This window comes from Marmota marmota, unplaced genomic scaffold, assembly GCF_001458135.2.
Source record: "Marmota marmota marmota unplaced genomic scaffold, marMar, whole genome shotgun sequence".
Taxonomy (NCBI): Eukaryota; Metazoa; Chordata; class Mammalia; order Rodentia; family Sciuridae; genus Marmota; species Marmota marmota.
The window spans coordinates 10,159,548-10,183,178 of record NW_025999960.1 but is presented as its reverse complement, the minus strand read 5'-3'; the positions used below and the strand labels follow the sequence as shown (position 1 = coordinate 10,183,178).

The 23,631-nt window shown below is 33.1% G+C and overlaps 1 protein-coding gene across 1 annotated transcript in view; it reads left to right on the top strand.

Moving 5' to 3' along the window:
- Adamts20 (ADAM metallopeptidase with thrombospondin type 1 motif 20) overlaps positions 1-23,631 on the top strand; it is a 154,544-nt gene that overhangs the window by 62,827 nt on the left and 68,086 nt on the right. Inside the window, exons 13-28 of the mRNA XM_048802443.1 lie at positions 71-252; positions 354-490; positions 938-1,055; positions 3,662-3,757; positions 6,474-6,640; positions 6,789-6,918; positions 11,744-11,870; positions 14,666-14,876; positions 15,055-15,219; positions 15,679-15,843; positions 16,548-16,667; positions 17,285-17,392; positions 18,098-18,262; positions 18,377-18,667; positions 19,424-19,585; positions 20,894-21,070. Coding sequence (XP_048658400.1) covers positions 71-252; positions 354-490; positions 938-1,055; positions 3,662-3,757; positions 6,474-6,640; positions 6,789-6,918; positions 11,744-11,870; positions 14,666-14,876; positions 15,055-15,219; positions 15,679-15,843; positions 16,548-16,667; positions 17,285-17,392; positions 18,098-18,262; positions 18,377-18,667; positions 19,424-19,585; positions 20,894-21,070 — 2,521 coding nt within the window. The remainder of the gene's footprint in view (positions 1-70; positions 253-353; positions 491-937; positions 1,056-3,661; positions 3,758-6,473; positions 6,641-6,788; positions 6,919-11,743; positions 11,871-14,665; positions 14,877-15,054; positions 15,220-15,678; positions 15,844-16,547; positions 16,668-17,284; positions 17,393-18,097; positions 18,263-18,376; positions 18,668-19,423; positions 19,586-20,893; positions 21,071-23,631) is intronic.

The following is a 23,631-nucleotide window of genomic DNA, read 5'->3' as shown; positions in this document are numbered from 1 at the left end:
ACAATTATAGAAGTAAATGGCAGAAATAATGTTGTACTGATGTGCTTTAAAATGTAATGAATTTGACTAGGCCAAGAAACGGAGGAAAGTACTGTGTGGGCCGCAGGATGAAATTTCGATCATGTAACACTGATTCATGTCCAAAAGGCAAGCAAGACTTTCGAGAGAAGCAGTGCTCTGATTTTGATGGTAAACATTTCAACATCAATGGTCTTTCCCCTAATGTGAGGTGGCTTCCAAAGTACAGTGGGAGTAAGTATTTATAATGTCATTAGTGTAAATTTTTTTGAGACCTTAGAACACATGGCTTTATTATTGTACACCCCAAAATTGACTTTTTAAAATTTTTACAGTTGCCATAAAAGATCGTTGTAAGCTCTATTGTCGGGTTGCTGGAACCACTAACTTCTACCAGTTGAAGGATAGGGTTGCTGATGGTACCCCTTGTGGAACTGAAACCAATGACATCTGTGTTCAAGGCCTGTGTCGGGTAAGTAAACTAGAAGTTTCTATACATGTATAGTGATTTAATAACAATAGTTTTTTTTCTATTTCTCTAACCAAATATTTCTTTTGCTGCTTCATGGTACATTCTTATGAATTCCAATAAAGTAATTTTTATATTATGCTATCTATAGGAATATGATTAATTTGTTACTAGGCAATTCTCTGTCATTTAATAATGACTCATAAAGCACTAAGTTTGCTGATTCTGGTTAGCTTGTGCTATTCAGAATCAGGATAAAGATGATGTGAGCTTCCTAAAATGGTAGAACATACATTCATACAGGTTGTAAACTACTTTTGCTACTTCGATTGTGACCTTCTATGGTGACATTTAGTCAACATCTTTGTTAAACCCTCTCTCTAGCCGTCTGGCTCTCATTTCTTACATACATTCAAGGAGTGTCTTAATTGTACTAATTGTGTTTTGAAGCAAGCTGGCTGTGATCATGTGTTAAACTCCAAGGCCAAGAGAGACAAATGTGGAGTGTGTGGTGGAGATAACTCTTCATGCAGGACAATGGCAGGTGTCTTCAACAGTGCCCATTATGGTAAGCTGTGTATTTGCTTCAAGTTTTCCCTTTTACTTGATCTAGTAGTGAGTATATAATGAAGGTATAATAGTAACACTTGGTTATTGTTTTGTGTACTCTATACTCTTAGTTCAAAATGATTGTGAAAGAAATACTTCCTAAATATGAGAAAATTACATCTTATACCAAATGCACTTTTAAATCCATGAATTCACCATCCAAGACAAATCTAATTTTTAAAGATAAATTAGGTGCATTATGAGAGAAAAAGTAAATTCAGTGTTATTTGACCACAATTTGTGAATAGTCCCCCAATGAATGAAGTGCTTTTAGTGTTGTTCCTGTAATCTAAAATGTATATACTTATGACTATTTTTCAGGAAACCTGCTCTAAATTATTATCATTGAAACACTATTTTTGGTCTGACCTGGTCAGTCTGTTGTTTTTGTTATCAATATTGAAAATGTTGATTGAAGGAGAAGGATGAAACCATTAACATAATATTTAATCATAATTATCATCACATTTGATTTCCCAAGCAGTATCTGAATGATAGATATAATTGATATTTGGCCATGATTTCATTTTTACTCAAAATTGTTATGAGAATATCTCAAATATTTTCCATTCTACAATTTTCTGGACAAACATTTTTTTTTCTTTTTTATGAAATAAAAGCAGAACATTAAAACTCGCCTTGCACAGTAAAAGTGTATTATTTACTACTATGCTTTTCAGCATTAAATTGTGTTCATAAGTGTTTAAACATGTGTTGGGTTATTATGAATTACTTCAATTATAGAGGTATAACTTAAAACTCAAAAATTTACATTTTTATTTATACAGTAAGTGTAGTACATTTTATACTTTCCCATGTTAGTGGTACTTATGATCATTAGTTATTAGATGATTTGACATACTATTTTTCTGGTTGTTTTTATTCATTGTTTCACAAAAGCTATACAATTTGTTCTCCTTCTATTATCAATGACACATACTTAGCATAATCTGTTGAAAAGTATATTTTTAAGGAGAAAAGCCACATATTTCAAATTAGTATTAAATAGTTAACCTGCAAAAACTGTACTGTGAATTAATCAGTTTGTAAAAAATGGAGAAAAGTGAAGTCATTTGCAGTGGTTTGAAAAGCACTGACGACGTTTCTGCCCCCTGGTGGTCACCTTCATCTTGTTGCCTTTGAAATGTTTCAAGCTTGCTTTCTTGAAAAACTGCACTAGCAGACATAAATAGTGAAGTAGTGAACAGGGATATTTTATAGTGAAGAGAAGATGAGTTGAATTTATTCTTGAATATTTATAATCTACAACTAATATGTATGTATGGTTTATTCAGACTCTTTAAATCATCTATCACATTATATTTAAAATGGGATGCCTTAAAGAGATAGAAAAAGGCTGTTGCAAGACTATTCAAAGGAATCTGATATCAGGATCACAAATTTAAGCTTTTATAAAACTGCTACTTCCTAAATTTTTCCCAAGTTTTAAAATTTTAGTGCATGAGAAAAATTACAATTTCTCTCATTTATTAAGTAGGGGAAAATACTAATAAGAAAGGACAAATGAAAACTTAGATTAATGTAACTAGAATATAATCATTTGTATACTTACCCTGAGAGTATTTGGACAACTGTGTAATATGAATTTTTCTGTATCAAGAAAACATTTTTTTCTTGTTTAATGTATGTTTGGTATAGTATTCTCTTTTTTTCTTCTTTATTGAATTTGGTCTTGTACAATAGAGGTATTACTTTCATTTACTTCCAGTAAACATTTAATTTTTCTCATAGCTAGTTTATTAATAGGCTTTTAAAAATCAATGCAGAATTTGGCAGGAGGTAGATATAGGGAATCCAGATTGTTGGGGGCAAATAAATATAGGGATTCCAGGTTTTACTACAAACTAAAACCTTATGAAAGAGATTGAGCTTTTTCTTCATTATTATTATTTCTTAGCAGTGAAATTTGCTTCTTACTATCTGTTAACATTATCACACCAAAGACCAATTTTATTGATATCTTTCAGATTTGTGAATAGCATTTGAAATTTCATATTTTTCCCAGGAGAAAATCTAAATGCATTAGTCACACTTAAAAATGAATACCCCAATTGAGCATTTAAGGGGCTCAATTAATATACTAATTTTATTCTATCCTATGTTAAGAATTCTATGCTGGACATGGTGGTGCATGCCGGTAATTCCAGTGACTGGGGAGATTGAGGCAAGAAGATTTCAGGCCAGCCTCAGCAACTTAGACCCTGCCTCAAAGAATAAAAAGGACTGAAGATGTAACTCAGTGTAGAGCATCCCTGTGTTCATTTCCTAGTACTGAAAATAATAATAATGATAATAAAAGAAGTTTAGAAATAAAAAATTAGGAAGTGTTATACTTTAAGAATCTGCAACTCTATATGCTTCTAGATTACAGATGCTTTTCTCCAGTCCTCAGTAACTTATTAAGGTATTGGTTCAAAAGGAATGACCAGTTTCATTTTTTAAAGGTAAAATGAAATTAAGACTGACTATATCATACATTTAGTAGTAATGTCCTCTAGGACATGTGCTTTTGTGAAATTTAACATTTATAAAATTATATTGCAGGTTACAATGTCATTGTAAAGATTCCCACAGGAGCAACAAACATTGAAATTCTTCAGCACAGCTATTCCGGAAAACCAGAAGATGACAATTACCTTGGTAAACATTTTTAGTAAGCAGCAGCCAATATGTGGTTTGTGTGCAATTTCATGGAGGTCTGTGGTTGATGTGAATTCCTGGAAGGCAACAAGAATCCCTGGAGCAAACATGTAGTTTCAGTTCTTATGTAGCTTAGGTCATCTGACTCCCTGTGCATATGTTCTTCTTAAGCTACACAAAATATGTCCTTTTTTAACAAAATTCTGAAAAATTGTTTTTCTTTGTATTTTTTAAAAATATTTTTAGTCATCAATAAACCTTTATTTAATTTATTAATTTATATGTGGTGCTGAGAATTGAACCCTTGCCAGGCAAGTGTTCTACCACTGAGCCACAACCCCAGTCTGAAAAATTGTTTAATTGGTTTTTTTTCTTCATAAGAATATTTTAGATAACCAAATGCATGTTCAGTTAAAGTTACCTGAGTGTTTAGAGAATTCTTCCTTTTAGCTAATAGTAATTATGCAACTTTTTGGCATTTATTTTTGAAATTAGCTTTAAAGTTTAGAGAATTTTGCTTAGCTATAACATGAAAAGGATATTTTACAAAACTTTTCCATCAGAAAAACATCTTAAAAATTGACTTACCTGTAATTTACCATGCTAGAATAGGTGATAATTTAGAGAAATAATCTACTTCACATTAATAAAATATGAAATATTGGCCCAGATAACTAAAATTTATAACAGGGAATGAGAATCTGTTGTGAACAGATTATTTTAGGAGTTACATTTGGCATTACCAAAATCAAATGTAAAGGAAACAACTGCATAATGGGTACAAGGTATCTTTTGGGGATGATAGAAAAGTTTTAGAACTGTATTGAGGTGATAGTTGCACATTATGAACATATTAATTGCTATTGAATTGTTCACTTAAAAGTGGTTAATTCTGTGTTTTGTGAGTTTCATCTTAATAAATGCAAATCATTTATTTCCCCCAAGAGAATAAAATGTAAATATTTTGATATATTATTCTTTTACATTTATTTGAAACTTTTTTATTCTGCTAAAAAATATTACCCCTGTGCATAGATACAGAAAAATGCTACAGTATCTGTAGATAAATAATCCAGTATGTCTCTCTAAGGTTCCAAATGTACATACCTGTATCTTCCCGAGAATGAACCACAGGTTCTTCCCAAGTTTAAAAGATTAGAAGTGTTACTTTCTAGGAGAACTGCAAATGTAAATATTAAAGTCTGATTTGAAGTGAGCAAAACAAACATAAAGTCACTAGAAAGGATTTTTAAAACATTTATGAAATTTCATCATCAAAAGTAACAAAATGTGTAGAATTTTTCTCATAAAGGCTTTGTTTATTTTCCTTAGATTTAATGTAACCAATGGTTCTTTAAATAGGACTGTCTACCTTTGATCCAGTGCAGATTCCTACACAGAGGAATTTCTTTTTTAGAAAATAAATATAGAATGTTATTTGTTCTTCACTGAATTCAATATAATATATAAAGGCTGTTAAGCTGGTTCACATATACACAAAAACATGTAACTGATTTTGCAATAATCCCTTCAAGATTGCTTTTCAGAGGGGTATTGTATTTATTATAAAGTTTATCTGTAAGTCAACTGTGTGCTTTTGGTACAGTTCCCTGGACGTCAAATACATTTTCCCCAAAAGGTTATTGTTCCACTGAGAAGTATAATGCTAGTAAAACAAGAAGAGAAGAACTTGATTATTATAGAGTTTTATTATTGTAAAGTTTTAAATATTATATATTCTCTTGAAAATTAAAAATAAATAGCATAAATTTTACCATTTACACACTTTATAAACATTTTCCAAATTTGATTCTGATTAAGGTCCTGTTAAGGCAGAAATATGTATTGATTTTATTATGCAGTTTAGGAAACTTTTGTGTCACACCACAAAGTAATTAATTAAGATAAGTTGAACTGTTTGAATACCTAAATTCTCTTGTCTTTTTACAACCACATTATTGTAGACATCGTGCAATTTTAATTTAAAAAGCAACAAATTATGAATATATACTATACTGTTGTTTTGTATGTTATGTGTATATTATACAAATAAATATGCAAGTATTTAATGGGCTTATATTATTACCCATCAATGGGAGAGAGAGAACAAGAAAGGGCATGAATAGCAAGGGAGATGATAGGAATATCATTCAGAGAAGCTGATATTCACTTGTATTTCAACAGTGATAGAGTGCCTCTTTACAAAAAGATTGAGACAGCTGTATAGAGAACAGCATAGTCATTGCATAGCCTTTTAGATTTTTGACCCTAGAGTTAAAGCTTCGTTCATTTTTTCCAAGACAAGTGCAAATGGAGTGTTGCCGCAGTCCGTTGCTCTTTGTCTCCTTCTGCTGATGACCACAATTGGTTTAGCTGATCTATCTGGTTCGGGCATGATTTCATTCAGCCTGACCACTTCTTGTATATCCCTCCTGAAGCTCTGTGCTCCATAGGGGAAGATGACCCTTTCAGGCAGAAAAATGTAGGGTGAATTTATTCTAATATCTTTGGCTGACATGCTGAAGTTTACCTGCTTACAGAATAGATACTCAGTATAGCAAAATAAGGTTTATTTCTTTAATAATATCCTTACTGTGAATTTACAATTCCATTCTTTGAATTCAAAACAGGATTTTAATTTAAAAAGTTAAAAAATCATTTTCTGTACTTTTGGTTTGCTTTATGACTTCATGAGCAATATTTTATCCTTTTACAGCCTTATCTGATGCCCAAGGGAATTTTCTTTTAAATGGAAATTTTGTTGTAAGTATGTCAAAAAAGGAAATAAACATACAAGGAGCTATTTTTGAATACAGTGGATCAAACAACTCAATTGAAAGAATTAACAGTACTGATAGACTGGAAGAAGAACTTGTTTTACAGGTAACTCTTCAGTGGTCAGTAAGACTTCACTTTAATCATGTTAGTGATCTATACTGGTTAAATGCTTAACATTTATTATTAAAGATAGACATTATGTCTGAAGAATGTATCTTTTATAAGTTGTATGTTCCTTTATATCTTTATTGAGGTGCTATGTGTGGGTAATTTATATAACCCTGATGTACGCTATTCCTTCAACATCCCTATGGAGGAGAGGAGTGACCTGTTCACATGGGATGCACATGGACCATGGCAAGACTGTACCAAAATGTGTCAAGGTATGTTAGTATTAAAGAGATGGGGGTTTAACTGTGCATGCTGTTATCATTTAATTCCTTCGAGTTGGGTTGCCTATAGAATCCTCCTCCTTTCCATAAACATAACACACAGGCATACAAAAGTGTACAGTTTTATTTTCTTCTTCTCACTTTTCCTCTCACTCTTTTTTTTCTCTTACTCAACAGACCCTGTTTTTAAAACTCCCCCTTTCTACTTACTGTTCCTGGTACATTTTCACATTCTCATTCATCCCCCCCTCTCCTTTTTTATTTTTATATATTTTTTGCAGTTGCAGAAATTTTCTCTAACTTACTTACTTCCTAGTGAAATACCTGCCCTCTCATCTACTGTCCTCCACACACTCTTTCTTAGAAACCTGTCTCCCTCTTTTAGTGTTGAGATATCAACCATTCTTTCATTTCCCTTCCCAGGCTCTGGGAAAATATATTTGTACTAGTGGCATGATTAACTGAAAGGAGCAGAGAGGAAATGGCAGAGAAATTTATAGTAGCGACAGCAAATAGAAAGACTAGAGTCTTTGTGTAATGTTTAATTTTGGATGCTTAGTTGTGTAATACCGTGTTCAATGCAGGACAATTATCTAGGGACTGCTTTGTTTTAGATTATTAATGAGACTGCAGATCTGCATTCAGGTTTTAAAGTCTAGTGGTTGCAAAAGAAGTATGAGTAGATATCTTAATTTAAAATAGTAATATAATAGTAATAAAATGGTAAATGCAATACTATATCTCTGTATGTATCAGAGATGATCACAGAAAAAGGTTATGAGGAGATTGAAGCTGAGGTATATATAGAGAAGTTTATATAGAATGGAGAAGTCATTTTCATGGAGAGTAGAGAATGTTTAAAAATACAGGAGAGCAGCGGTCAGATGAAAGGAAGCTTAGAACAGTATGGAGATGATCCTATAGGAGAAAGGAGGTGACCAGAGGCAGTGGCCCCAGATGATGAGAATGTGAGGAACAGTTTAGTTAACTGGTGTGACCAGATACCAAAGGAACTGTGCTGATTCATTGAGGAAGAGGCCCAACTGTGGTCCTGTTGCATTGGGACAGTGACCCACAGAGTGATTGTATGAGATCAGGCATTCCTGTGACTGCTTGGGCAGTAGTGTCTCAGAGAAGGGCTATGGTAGTAGATGACACCAGGTCAGCTGGGATAAATGCTAAAGTAGAAACCAGGGGCTTTGATAATGCAGAAGAAGGAAGGACTCACTTTCACAGGAAGGCCCTGGGTGTACTTTACAGGAGAGAATTGGAATTTGGGGAGCTGATATTCCAGTGCTGAGTGAATAAGCTGGTCTGTGGCCTTGGACATCGAGACCTAGGGGGACAAAGCCAAGCAACAGGTGAAAAAAGGCACATTCTTAAATGCAGTAGACACACCAAATAAAGAATAATACGATTCTGGGAGGTTGGGGAAAATTTGGTAAGAAGTGATGGGGGTGTCCAGACCAGGAGAACCACCTTAAAGAATCACGTGCATGAAAAAAAAGGAGCTATTAATTCTTTTACCACACAGAATGCTGTGAACATATTCCTTTTTTGTATAGGCTTTGGTTTCTCTCAAGATTCATTTCCTCAACTTTGTTTACTTATTGACTTATTTTTCAGTATGCTGAAAGTCATCAGTCCTCAAGATTTCTGTCAGTACTACACATTTTACTGGTATTAGAAGCATATTATCAGCTTTAATTTTCCTTCACATTTTTTATCTTTGTCTGTGACCCTCTTTTCTCTTGCACTAATTTGTTTGCATTGCTTTTTAGAGCTTTTATGTGACCATCACCTCAAGATGTCCCTCCTTTATTATCCTGGAAATTTCCTTCAACTTTCTCTTAGGCTGGATTCCTTGGTTTCTAAGTCTTACGAGTTCCTCTTTTTGATTTCCTTCCCTCATTAGGTGGACATGCTCCTCAGTACTTTGCTGAGAAAGAAAGGTAATGTTAGAGGCTTCCCATCTCTGAAAATTGCATTGTGTCATTCTCATTCTTGCTCAGTACTTTGGTACAAATTCTGAAACAGATGATTTCCCTTGAGAATATTGAAAGCCTTGTTTTATGACTGTTTCCTCAGCTTGCTTTTCAATTTCATGCCCTTGTATGGGGTATTTTCGGTTCTGGAAGTTTTGTGGATCCCCTCAATGCTAATACCTTGATGTTGGTGCTTCATTTGATTTTATTTATTCTGTATTTGCCTAGGTAATCAGGATGTCATTTCAATTTGGAAACACTGATTCTTTGTCTTGAAAAATTTAGTTCCATTCATTAATTTTTTTGATAATTTCCTCACACTCATTTTTCTCTTCTCTTTCTGAAAGTTTTATTATTTGAGTACTCAGCCTCTTAAACTGAGGATTTCTTTTCTAATTTCTTCTCTTCATTTCACTGTTTTGAGGTTTCTTCTCATAACTTTTATTTAATGGGTATAATATCTTCTATTAGGCCTCTGAGGGTATTAAGTGTAGTCTTTGAGTTTTCTTCTGCTCTGACATATTGGTTTTATTCTAGTTCTATTGTGTTTTTGTTTCTTTTGTTAGTGGATTTTTTAGAATTTCCAATGATTATTGGCTGTTTGTTCATATTTAGGAAGTACCAAGATGCTAATTGAAAGTTCTACATGTGTCAGATGCGTCAACCAGAGGCTTTGTTCTAGAATAACTGGATTGTTGAGAGGCTCTTTTGTTTGTCAGCAGGGTGAAGAACCAAATGTTGTTGTCAGTTGATCCTTTTTCTTGTTTAAACAGTTGCCCAAGAGAGGAATTCTCCCATCTCCTGACAGTCATGATGGGGTGGGGAATAATAGAAGACATCTTGGGGCCACAGTGGATGGAGATTTGGGGCTGGGATCTGTTCTTTCACTTTGGAGACTTACTTCATCACCCCATTTCAGTCTGCTGTGCTGTGGCTTCCCTGTATTGTGTCTTATTCCTTCAAGTTCTCCTTTCCTCGAGCTATGCTGTCCACCTGTGGCTAGTCCATGTGCTGTAAGTGTGAATTATTTACTGGATTTGGAAAAAATAGGGAAAAAAGAATTTAAAATGTATTATTAATAATTTATAAATTGGTGCTATATTAAAATTCCAGATAATTGGATTAAATATAAATGCTATTAAAATTAATCTCAGCTGCCTCTCTTTACTTTTTAATGTGACTACTAGAAAATGCCAAGTGACACAGGTGGCTTCTGTTAGCCAGTGCCGCTCTTGGCTAGAAGGGTAGTCATCTAACTGTTCTTCATAAATACCTTTCAATCAATTATTAATTTTTCTGGCCTACACCTCACAACATTCACCTCTTCAGAGAAACCTGGTATCTTTGATTCCTGGACTTCTTTTGGATTTTGGATTTTGTGGCATGCACAAGCTTTTCCTTATTTACTCTCTACCTTCATAGGCTTAGGATTCATATCCTTGACAGTCAAAAATCTATTCCCATCTGCTTTTCATATTTAAAAAAAATCTTATCTTGCTTACTGTGTTTCCTTTTTTCCCTGTTCTTTTAGACATATGCCTTTTCAAAATTCTTTATTTTAAAGGGGGTTTGGGAAAGATTAGAGATAAACATATATGTTCATCTTCAGTCAACTGGCAGTACAAAGTGGAACTTTATAAACAGAAATTTGATCATGTCTCTGACCGCTTAAACTCTTTACTGTCTCTTCATTGCAGGAAATGTAAATTCAGACTATTCTGGCTGGTTATGACCATTTCTCTGAGTTTACTTTTGCTGTTATGCTGCATACAACCAACCACCAAACCTCAATGGATTAGAATGAAGGTTTATTTATTGCCCGTGTCATGTTTTGCTGCTAATTGGTTATGGCTCTACTCCAACTTGTTACTGCAACCATTGTCATTTTTAAAAAAACTTTTTAGGGACTTTACTTTGTAGAGCATCTTTAGGTTTACTGAAAAACACTGGATAGAAAGGCTGAATATTCTGCCTTGTCCCTTCCCTCTCTGTTCCCTCTGTGCATCCTTTACTCTCTCCCTCCATTATTAACATCTTATATTAGTTTGGCACGTGTGTATAATTGATGAGCCAATTTTTATGCATTATTGTCAACTAAAGCCTATAGTTTATATTAGGATTCATTCTTTGTGTTGTACATTCTATAGGTTTTGACAAATATATGGATGATGGTATCATCCAGTGAAGTTTTGCAGCCCTAAAAATCCCCTGTGCTCACCATTTCATCTTGCCTTCCTCCCCTACAACCTGTGACAACACTGATTTTTTTTTATTGTTTTGTCAATGTCTTTTCATTCATGACTCCAGGCTGAAAGAGCAGCCCTTGCCTGAGAATCGCTGGAATAGGTCTCATCCACTTTAGTTGGTCAGCATAAGGCTGATGCCAATTGACAGACGGAAGTGATCTTCTCCCACAGGAAGTTACTATGACATTGTAGCAACCAGAAATGGGCACTTCCCTTCATAAATAGGGAAAGCAAATACTGGGGAACAATAATATCATGTACCACATAGAATCAGCACTGTCCCTAGCCACTCAATTTCCCCCAATCTCTGTCTTGGCCCTGATGAATTTCTTTTTACTCTGCACTTGTCCCACCTTCCTTTTTCCTCTTCACTAAGCAAACTTCTCAATCATTTAGGATTCAGCTTACTTACTATAAAAAGTCATTCCTGACTAGATTAATATACTAGCATATCTTAGATGTAGTGTTGAAAATTTAGCTTTCTTACTTATATCCTTTAGGCTTTTAGTAGAATTAAATACTTAGGGAACTTCTACTTATGTAAATTCTCATTTCATTTTTAATTTTCATTTGATTTTGGTCAAGGTCTTCGTAGAAGAAAAATTATCTGCATACGTAAGAGTGATCATGTGATTGTGTCTGATCAAAATTGTGACCACTTGCCACACCCATTGTTTGTGACTGAAAAGTGCAATACAGACTGTGAACTAAGGTAAAAAGGAAATAATGTGTAATATAACTACTATATAAATGCAACGAAACTAATAAGTGAGATAAATATAAAACAGTGCCTAACACAAAGTGGACATATCACTAATACCCATCATCTGCCTCTATTATAAAATTTCAGATTCACTAATGTGTGGTGAAACTCAGAATTGTATCTGAATTTTTATTCATATTACTGGCTGAATACCAGTTACCCAGGTCCTACACTCTGTTAGAAAACAGAAGTCATTTTGCCTATAAAATAAATATAAGTAAACTCTTGTCTGAAAGCCATGGTTTAAAGATCTAAAACAACATATCTGTAGCCTGATTCTGTAATTACCATTGAACTCATGAACCACTAAATTTATAAGTTTTATGGATTAGAGACTGTATCAATTTTCCTGGTATCTTAGTAATTAATCCATTGGGTACTAAGCAACATTATGGTAGATCATGGCAGGAAAGTTTGTACTTCTAATCTAAATTTCTTTTTTTTTTAGTGTATTTATATTTTTATTGGTTTTAGGCATATAATATATATGTATATACATGTGTTTTATATTTTGTAGTTAAATCCATCAATCTTTTGTTTTTATGTAACCTTTTTTGAGAGGGAATAGTGGGAATTAAACCCAAGGTGCTTTACCATTGAGTTCCACCCCCAGCCCTTTTTATTTTTTTTAATTTTTTTTTTTTTTTACTTTCATCTCTTACTGTTTTTTTTATTTTTTTTTATTTTTTATTGTTGGTTGTTCAAAACATTACAAATTTCTTGATATATCATATTTCACACTTTGATTCAAGTGGGTTATGAACTCCCATTTTTACCCCATATACAGATTGCAGAATTACATCAGTTACACATCCATTGATTTACATATTGCCATACTAGTGTCTGTTGTGTTCTGCTGCCTTTCCTATCCTCTACTATCCCCCCTCCCCACCTCTCCCCTCCCCTCCCCTCCTCTCTCTCTACCCCCTCCACTGTATAACCCTGAGGGTCTCCTTCCATTACCATGCAATTTCCCTTCTCTCTCCCTTTCCCTCCCACCTCTCATCCCTGTTAAATGTTAATCTTCTTCTCCTGCTCTTCGTCCCTACTCTGTTCTTAGTTACTCTCCTTATATCAAAGAAGACATTTGGCATTTGTTTTTTAGGGATTGGCTAGCTTCACTTAGCATAATCTGCTCTAATGCCATCCATTTCCCTGTAAATTCTATGATTTTGTCATTTTTTAATGCAGAGTAATACTCCATTGTGTATAAATGCCACATTTTTTTTATCCATTCGTCTATTGAAGGGCATCTAGGTTGGTTCCACAGTCTTGCTATTGTGAACTGTGCTGCTATGAACATCGATGTAGCAGTGTCCCTGTAGCATGCTCTTTTTAGGTCTTTAGGGAATAGACCAAGAAGGGGAATAGCTGGGTCAAATGGTGGCTCCATTCCCAGCTTTCCAAGAAATCTCCATACTGCTTTCCAAATTGGCTGCACCAATCTGCAGTCCCACCAGCAATGTACAAGTGTACCCTTTTCCCCACATCCTCGCCAGCACTTGTTGTTGTTTGACTTCATAATGGCTGCCAATCTTACTGGAGTGAGATGGTATCTTAGGGTGGTTTTGATTTGCATTTCTCTGACAGCTAGAGATGGTGAGCATTTTTTCATGTACTTGTTGATTGACTGTATGTCCTCCTCTGAGAAATGTCTGTTCAGGTCCTTGGCCCATTTGTTGATTGGGTTGTTTGTTTTCTTATTGTCTAATTTTTTCCTCCTCCTTTGATGATTGGTAACAGACCAGTACTAAGAATAGTAACGATAAAAATCTTCCAGTTTTTCATTTTTTTATTTTTGCATTGTAGCAGGTTATATTCAGTATTGAAAGATAAGAATTTATATGTATATATATTTTTTATATACCTAGCCCAGTGGTAGAATTGCTTGTTTTAAGTCGCATAAAACACAATGAAATTCTTGAGAAGCTATCAGAAATGAACTCTGTGAATTCTGTGCTTCTTTATACAGGGATACTCATAATTTGGTTGCTTACTAGACTGTAATTGAGATAACTTGGCTATAACTAGCATTTTTGCTTATAATAAATATTTTCCCTGCAAACATGTCTAAATAGAGATTGGAATGAATTAATGAGGGAGTGTGATATTCTTTACAAAAACTGTTTTGCCAATTTTTAAGGACTATATCTTTGTTGATGTATTCAGATTTCCAGATATTCTCTGTTCACGTATCAAAGTACTGTCAGAGGTTTTCAAATGGAGAGACTATTTGATTGACTAACATCAGACTAACTGATGTCTTCAGTTATAGTCTTAAATCTGCCACTAACTACTTGATTCATCTTGATCTAAACCCAGTGTTTTCAAATGCTTTTGAAACTTGTACTTCCTTGGACATACCTCCAAAGTTACTATCAAGTGTCAGGATAATATCAGTAGATGTAGTGTTGATGCCCTGTCTCTAGCTTTAACTAGATATTTCATTTATATATATTTTGGAAGCAATTTAAGATTTAATGTGGAAAAAAGTACAATTTCTGATCAAAAGAGAAAAATTTTCAAGCATTGTACCATTGGAATAGATAATCTCTTTGAAGCTTCTTTTTTTTAATCTGTAATCTGAAAGTTTGAGCTATATAATCTCTTGAAACTACATCTTTACATCTTTTCAGGTTGCATTTCTGTTAGCTCTTAGAATTCTTAAAATTGAATTTCATGCATGAGTTTCTCTAAATTCACTTTTAAATTTGTGTTAATAGCACATTATCCTTTCTTTCTAGGTGGCACATCATTGGCAAAAGTGAATGTTCATCCCACTGTGGTTCAGGATACAGATCCTTGGATGTCCACTGCATGAAGTACTCCATCCATAAAGGACAGACTGTTCCAGTAAATGACCATGACTGCAGTGACCAAATTAAACCTCCTACCCGAGAGCCATGCCATGGTGACTGTGTCTTAACAAGATGGCATTATTTAGAATGGTCCCAGGTACAATAATTATTGGTTAAAGAAGGTTGTCTCCTTTTTCTTAACTGAATATTTAATTTCTCTTAAATACATATTTATAAACAATTTAATTTTTTTATCTCCAAAAGTCATCTTTTTTTAATTTCTTTTATGTTTTTCTTTTTCTTTTCTTTTCTTTTCTTTTTTTTTTTTTAATCAGTGTTCTAGGAGTTGTGGAGGAGGAGAACGGTCTCGAGAATCTTATTGCATAAACAACTTTGGCCATCGTCTTGCTGACAGAGAATGTCAAGAGCTGCCTCGAATGATTGTAGAGAATTGCAATGAATTTTCCTGTCCCATTTGGGTTGCTAGTGAGTGGAGTGAGGTAACATTAAAAACATGAGGCTTAGAACTATTATAAATTGTGTTAGGAAACTTCGCATCAAAGACTTTATAAAATTCACACATATTTAACTTTATCATTTAAAAATATTTTTTGTTAAAGGCAGTAAAATTTTTAAAATGGCTATCCTTAAACTATTTACAGTTATTAAGTTATCAATAACATTTGCTGATGCCTAATCTACAACTATAACTATTTTTATAAGAAAGTGCAGTGGCCTGGGATATATACTTATTCTAAGGTTAATTTTGTATCTTTGTTTCTAGGACTAGTGGACATTTCAGTGATACTTGGGGAGCAGAAGTTAGGGGTGGTGGTTTTGCCCAGTGGTTGTATGTAGAGGATTTGGGTTATACTGAACTTAGAAATGGTCTTACAACTGTATTTTAGTATGTAAATTGATCCTTGCATCATTTTGTAATGTATCGTGTTGACTTACAGTGTCTTGTTACATGTGGAAAAGGATCAAAGCAGCGGCAGGTTTGGTGTCAACTGAATGAAGATCACTTGAGTGACGGCTTCTGTAATCCAAGTACCAAACCTGAATCTCTAAGACCATGTGAGCTTCACGCATGTGCTTCTTGGCAAGTAGGACCATGGAGTTCTGTGAGTATATGCAAAATTTTGACATTACTGTTAATTTTGCTGTGGTAAATATTTCAGCTTTGCTTTTGGATTCACTTTAGTTAAATGAGAGTCTTCAAATCTCATGTTTTTATTAGCTTTGATTAAACTATAAATATTTTCACATTCTGTGCTTACGTTGGCATCTTTACCATATTTAGAACAGGCATTGTTAGAATAGCCAACCAGGAAGCTAGAAATCTGCAAAGTGAGCAATGATCAGACTGGATGAGTGTGGATAGTGTATTATCCTGTGAAGATTACCAAAGTTGATGGAACCTTCTTACCTCTTTCTTCTTTATCTCTTTGAAATTTCTTCAGTGTATTAAGTGACATACATACACCAGATAGAGTTTGAAAGTATTTTGTTTCTATAATTATATTGAGTCTGCCTCCAAAATATCAGGCCTTTACTGATATTTTTTACATGATAACTTTTAAAACTATATTAACAATATACATTTTGTGAACTTCAGTATTTTAGTAATGTCTACATAAAGTATTTAAATAAGTAGGCATGATGATTGAATTTATTAATTTTAGGTCTTTTGAATCTGGTATAAAGTGCTTGTATAAGAAGATCTACTGAAAGTATATTATTAACTATATATTTATTAAGAAAATGGAAGTCTATGTAATTTTTGAAAAACAATGTTTTTTGATATCTATTTATCTTTATCTTTCAGTGCACAGCTACCTGCGGACTTGGGTATCAGATACGTGCTGTTAAATGTGTCAGCGAGCTCTTTAGTGCAGTATTAGATGACAGAGAATGTCAAGGGGCTAGTCGCCCAGGTGATAGGCAGGTAAAGGAAGCCTTTTTGTGGATTATAAATAAAAATATTTATTATTTATCAGGAGGATTGCTAACATGTTCAAATTATTTTTATATGTACTTTTTCCACTTAAACTTCTATGCCTTAAAAATGTGTGCATGAAATAGAATTTGTTATTCTTGGTTTTGAAATTCTTATAGCTTTCTTATGATATAGCTTACCCTTTATCTGCCATTGGATCATTCATTTAACTTGTGTCTTCCCATTTTTTGAACTGTGCTTGTATAACAAGATCTATTATTATGAATATTATGGACTTTTGAAGTGTGTTTTGCCTTTTTAAAGTGGAGCTCTGTACTTTCAGAATGCTTCAGCCTAGTGGTATTTTTGAAGGACTTTGCTCTTTCACTTTTCAACTATCAGATAGAATGATCCAAATATTGATATTCAGTCTTACTGTCCACTGCTAGCACTTGACAGTACTTTGAATTTTTGAAAATAAAATTCTTTACATCATTTATTTGTGACTTGGTATGCAACTATTGTTGAATTAGATATTTAATAGAGACAATGAAATGCCAGAATGAATTTAAATGTGGTTGATTAATTAAATGATATTCTTTGAGATCTGTTTTTCTTTTGAATAGGACTGTATAGTTACTCCCTGCCCAGTTGTCCCCAATGTTGGGGCTACTTCGTTACCAGCTATTCCTATGGGAAAGGTAGCACAGTGGAGACATGGTTCTTGGACCCCAGTAAGTGAATTTATTGAAGTGATATAGTATTTCTTATGGAGGTCTTTAGACACCAGCAAAATGTTTGGGGCAGATTTTCTTAAGTTAATGTATGTATTCATTCTCAAGTATTTTGATGGTATGGACCAAGTATAGGGTTTAGAAATAGGTCATTTAATAGCTAACTCATGCTCTGACTTTCAAGAGCCTGTGTTTATGTGCAGGAAATTTGAGCCTTTTATAGATTTTCTAATCTATAAAATGAGGATAATGATACTTATGTCACAGGTTGTTATAAGAAACATATGTGATATTAGGCATTTATCAACTTTTAGTTAAACTACGGACATTTTCATGTTATTTTTCTGAACTGAAAGTTTTAATGTATTTAGAATTATCATTTGCTTTCATCTTAAATTTTAATTGTCTTTTAAATTATTTTAATGATATATTAAGATTCCCTTACATAGCATTTTTAATTTTGAAATATAACTAAGCATTTCAAAACATTATATTCATTCAAACTTTATATCTGTGAAATTTATGATCTAAACTGGAATATTTATTGCCCCATCTGTATTTGATTGAGAAATTATGCCAGGTAATGTTATTTCTAATTTATGTTTTCTCAAGAAACTTGATGTTTTAGAAATGTGAGTAACAGTTATGGTTAAGGAAAGTGGGAGAGGTACTATCTAACATTTCAATATTATTTGATTTCTTAAGTGCTCTGTGTCTTGTGGAAGAGGTAATCAAGCCCGCTATGTAAGCTGTCGTGACGCTCATGATGGAATAGCAGATGAATCATACTGTGCACACTTACCTAGACCTGCTGAAATATCTGTCTGCTTTAGCCCTTGTGGAGAATGGCAAGCAGGAAATTGGTCACCTGTAAGTATCCTCATGAAAAAATAGGAAGTGAAATGTTTAAATATAATATATGATATTTTATATAATATCAATGAAGTATATTACATAGTAAATGTTGACTAAATTTCTGGTCAGTGTTCAGCATCCTGTGGCCATGGAAAAACAACTCGACAAGTTTTATGCATCAACCACCAGCAGCCAATTGATGAGAATTACTGTGACCCTGAAGTTCGCCCCTTGATAGAACAAGATTGTAACCTGGCCGCCTGCCCACCCATGTACAGCCACTTTCCTAGTTCTTCTGAGCAGCCAAGCCATTTCCCAGGCAGGCATTTTCCATTAACTCACAAACCCGAAGATAATCAAAATCAGGGGGTCCATCTGTCAATCAGAGGAAACCAATGGAGAACAGGACCATGGGGATCAGTAAGCTGTTCTTTATTGAGTTATATTATTTCTGTAATTTTGTTATATTTCAGCCCTTTAACAGATCTGTATATAATGACATCAAATGCTTTTAATGCTAAATTTATCTGAAGATCAATAGTTTAAATCTTAAATGGATTAAGCATTTTTGATGCAGACTACAACTCCCCAGAGTTCTTATTGAATTATAGACTAATGTGATATTATGATTACAAAGGAATGCACTTAAAAATAATCTGATTAGGGTCCATTATAATAAAAATAAGAGAAAACCCTTTAAGAAGTAAGACTACAAATGTTTATGAAAAAAATAAAACAAAAACTTACTGTGATAGACATGGAATAAACTAGGGTAAAATCATGGTAAACTACCAAAGGTATGATTGTAGTTCATATTTTACATGATATTAATGATACAAATTAAAGAAAAATACCAAGGTAAAAATCAAGTGACTTAACACTGTTTTGTTTTTGTTTTTTAATTTCTTCCCAGTTAATCTTAAAACTTTAATTCCTTTTTACTTAACATTCAGGATGAAGGTGGAAGATTATTTCCTAATGCATAATTGAAAGTCCTACCTTTCATCGACAAATTTTAATGAAGCCCTCAGTAAAATTTAAGTGTTTTTGTCAGATTTTCATGATTCAAAGTTTGCTTTGGGTTGAGTCAAGGCATGATTTTTTTTTTTTTCCCACCATGCAAATTCACATTGTGGAATCTGCAGTTCATGTGTGTTTCTATTTTCTTTTGGCCAGTGTTCTAGCAGCTGTGCTGGAGGTCTCCAGCGTAGGGTTGTGGTCTGCCAGGATGAGAATGGACAAAGTGCAAGTTACTGTGATGCAGCCTCAAAACCCCCAGAGTCAAAGCACTGTGATTCGGGACCTTGTCCACACTGGAACTATGGAAGCTGGGGAGAAGTAAGTCATAAGATTCCCCAAATTTGTGGAGAATTTTACATATCTGAAGACCTAAAGTAAAGTGCTTTTTGACATTACCTCATTATCCCATACTGCTGGATAATTTTACTTCACTATATATGGAAAGAAATATTTTTCTTAATTGAAAGATCAAAACCCTGTTCTTTTAATAGGTGTTCTCTCATTGTGTAAGTCACTCACTCATGAAAGAAAGCGTGTATTCCAGATTTGTAAATAGAACCTGCTATGCTACTCAGTATGTCTGTGAATTACTAATATCTTTCTAACTTTTGTACATTATTATTCAAATATCTTAGAAAATTGGATTGATGTAAACACAGAAAACAAGGTGGATATGTAGACAATATTTTACTCCTATTGTTTAGTCATTCATTTGATGATTTTTCTCCTTTAAGCTAGATAGTTGTCAGTTATTAAGCACTTTCATCATGCCCTGGCGCTCTTTGGCACTGTAAATGTAAAGATAATTTCTAAAATGGTCACTTTGAATATTAATCCCACCCATATTTTGAATGGGAAAGAGTAAGAAGCAATGATGTATGTTAGTTTGGGATGAATAATATAAATCAGCTAATTTAATTAGTCAAATGTTTTTGCTTAATTGTTTTTATTACGTAATTTTCTTCATAGGGAATTTATTGGAAATCATTGCTTAAAGGCATACTTTTGGCTAGGTGCTAATAAACATCAAGTACATTTTTCATATATACTTTAATATTTTCCAAAATTAAGTAACTTTAGTATTACAGTATTAGTAGGTATATTCATTTTAAAAGTTTAAATCATAGGAAAACTATAACCAAATACAAACTTTTATCATTTTGGTATATTTACTGCTAGATTTTTGTTCTGCATAGGTTACAAAAACAGATTTATATTATACATGCTGTTTGCTGTCTGGTTTTTATATAAAATGTATTAAACATCTATCCATGTTTATAAAATTTGACCTATCTCATTAGCTCTCATGGCTACATAATAATTCATTGATTATAATCCATACATTTTATAATTGATACTCTTTATTTAGGTAAATCAGTTTTGTTTCTGTCATAACCTGCAATTAGTATCTTATAGACTTCATACCTTATTGAAATATCTTCCTAATAAGTCTCAGAAACTGTCAGTTTTTATAATCATGGGATTAAAACTCTTAAATTCAGGGAGAAATGTTGACAATTAGAAATAATAAATGTTTAAGCTCTAGCATTACTAATTATATTTCAAGAATGAATAACAGTCTCTGTAAAGTTACACAGGCTTGATATTTCCTCTTCTTATTTTTAGTGTACACAAACATGTGGAGGAGGAATAAAATCAAGATTTGTAATATGCCAGTTTCCCAATGGCCAACTGTCAGAAGAGCACAACTGTGAAATCTTAAACAAGCCGCCTAGTGTGATACAATGTCATGTTCATGCCTGCCCTGATGATGTATCATGGCATCGGGGACCATGGAAATCGGTACGATAGTATTCTCAATCTTAATTTTGTTTTATTTTACTAGGTTTCTTTTACTTTAATTTCTTTTTTTTATAAATCATGAAATCTACACACTATGATTTCTGATTGTTTTTTAAAGCAGACCGTTTGCCTTCTTGGCTTATATTATTAAAATTGATAGTTGGAAGAAGGATTGATTCAATTTCAAGTACTGTAATATTTAATAGTTCTATAAGTATTTATTTTTATATGTGAAGTTTGAACCATAGCACTATTCCCATGGAAATATTTTTCTTCATTACATCTTTTGTTTGCCTTCACTATTTACATTTGTATGTAATGTTAACACTTTGCTTGTAACAATGGCAAATCAAGGCTATGTCTTGTTTGAGCATATAACTGTATGTGGCTTTTGTCTGTCAATGTCCAATAACTGATCCAAAACCAAATAACAATCTTTTAAAACTTGTTTTTATCATTGTTAAAACTCATTATTTTGTTTGGAAATGTGAAAATTTATATTAAAGAAAAGATAGAGAAATTTACTTACATAAAATAAATTAATTGTTTACAGTTTGTTACATCACAGAAAAGTATGATTTATATAATAATTTATATGAATATTCATTTTTCTCCACTGTGTGGAGTTACTGTGGTTTAGGAATATTTTAATTTTCTGTTTTGTTATTTTTTGGAGCCATAGACCAAACTCATAAATATTGCTCATGAATGGTTTATTTTCTCTAGTTGTTTTCAGATATCTAAACTCTGAAGAATATTTAATACATAAGTATATTGAATTAGTTTTTTGGTCACTTCTGATTTTTTAAATCGTGGACAACTAAGTTCATTTCTTTCAGATGAAAAATTGATTTGAGTCTATAATATATTTATAATTGTATTTATGAAGTTAAATCATATTTTATTTAGAAAATAATCATAACTGCAGTTTTACAACTAACCCTTTTTTATAGTTTTTTATTGGTTCTTTTTAGTTATATATAACATTAGGATTCATTTTGACATAATTGTAAAAGCACAGAATACAATTTTCTCTAAATCAGTCTCTAATACTTCCCCTTTCCCTCCTCCCTCCCTCCTACTGTTCTCCTCCCTCTAGTAACCTTTCTGCTATTTACTTATAACATTTTTTTTTTTAAATTAGTGCCTTGTGGATATACATAATGGTGAGATTCACTGTGGTTTATTCTTATATGTACTTAGGAACTTTAGGTCAGATTCATTCCTCAATTCTTCCCTTATCCAGTCTCTCCTCCTTCCCCCTCATTCTCCTTTCTTTACTTCACTGATTTTGCTTCTAGTTTGATGGAATACCCCTTCCCTGCCTTCCCCACCACCACCCCTTATTTTGTATTAGCTTCTGCATATCAGAGAAAACTTATTCAACCTTTGACTTTCTGGGTCTGCCTTATTTTACTTAGCACGATAGTCTCCAGTTTCATCCATTTACCAGCAAAGGCTGCAATTCATTCTTCTTTATGGTTTAGTAATATTCTGTTGTGTATATATACCACATTTTCTTTATCCATTCATCTCTTGAAGGACACCTAGGTTAGTTCCATTGTCTGGCTAGTGGGTGTGTTGCTAATGCTGATTTTATATCTTTGATATCAGGCAGTGGGATAGCTGAATTATATGGTGGTTCCATTCCTAGTTTTTTAAGGAATCTCCATACTGATTTCTAGAGTGGTTGCACTAATTTTCAGTCACACAAGCAGTGTATGCAAGTATCTTTTTCTCCACATTCTCACCAACACTTGTTATTGTTTGTATTCTTGATAATTGTGATTCTGACTGGTAGAAGATGAAATCTCAATGTGATTTTGATTTGCATTTCCCTAATTGCTAGAGATGTTGAACATTTTTTCACATATTTGTTATATTCGTCTTTTGAGAAGTGTTTTTTTCAGTTCTTTTGTCCACTTAGTTGGATTATTTAGGTTTTTTTGTTGTTAAGTTTGTTGAGTTCTTTTTATTTAAAAAATTTTATTTTTAGTTGTAGATGGACACAATACCTTTCTTTTATTTATTTATTTTATGTGGTGCTGAGGATCAAACCCAGTGCCTCACATGTGCTAGGCTTATGCTCTACTAGTGAGCTATAACCCCAGCCCTGTTGAGGTTTTTTTTTTTATTATTTTTTTTAATTCTGAATATTAATCCCCTGTCTGGTGAGGAAGTGGCAAAAATCTTCTCCCATTCTGGAGGCTCTCACTTCATTGATTAATTTTTTTCCTTTGCTGTGAAGAAGCTTTTTAATTTGATGGCATCTCATTTATTGATTTTGGTTTTATTTCTTGTGCTTTAGGAATTTGTTAGAGAAGTAAATGTTTGAGTGTTGGACCTACATTTTCTTCTCTCAGTTGCAGAGTTTCTGGTCCAATTACTAGGTCTTGATCCACTTTGAGTTGAGGTATAGGGATCTAGTTTCATTCTTTTACATATCGATGTCCAATTTTCCCAGCACTATTTGTTAAAAAGACTATATTTTCTCCAACATATATTTATGGCATCTTTGTCTAGTAACAGATAACTATATCTATGTGTTTGTCTTCTATTCT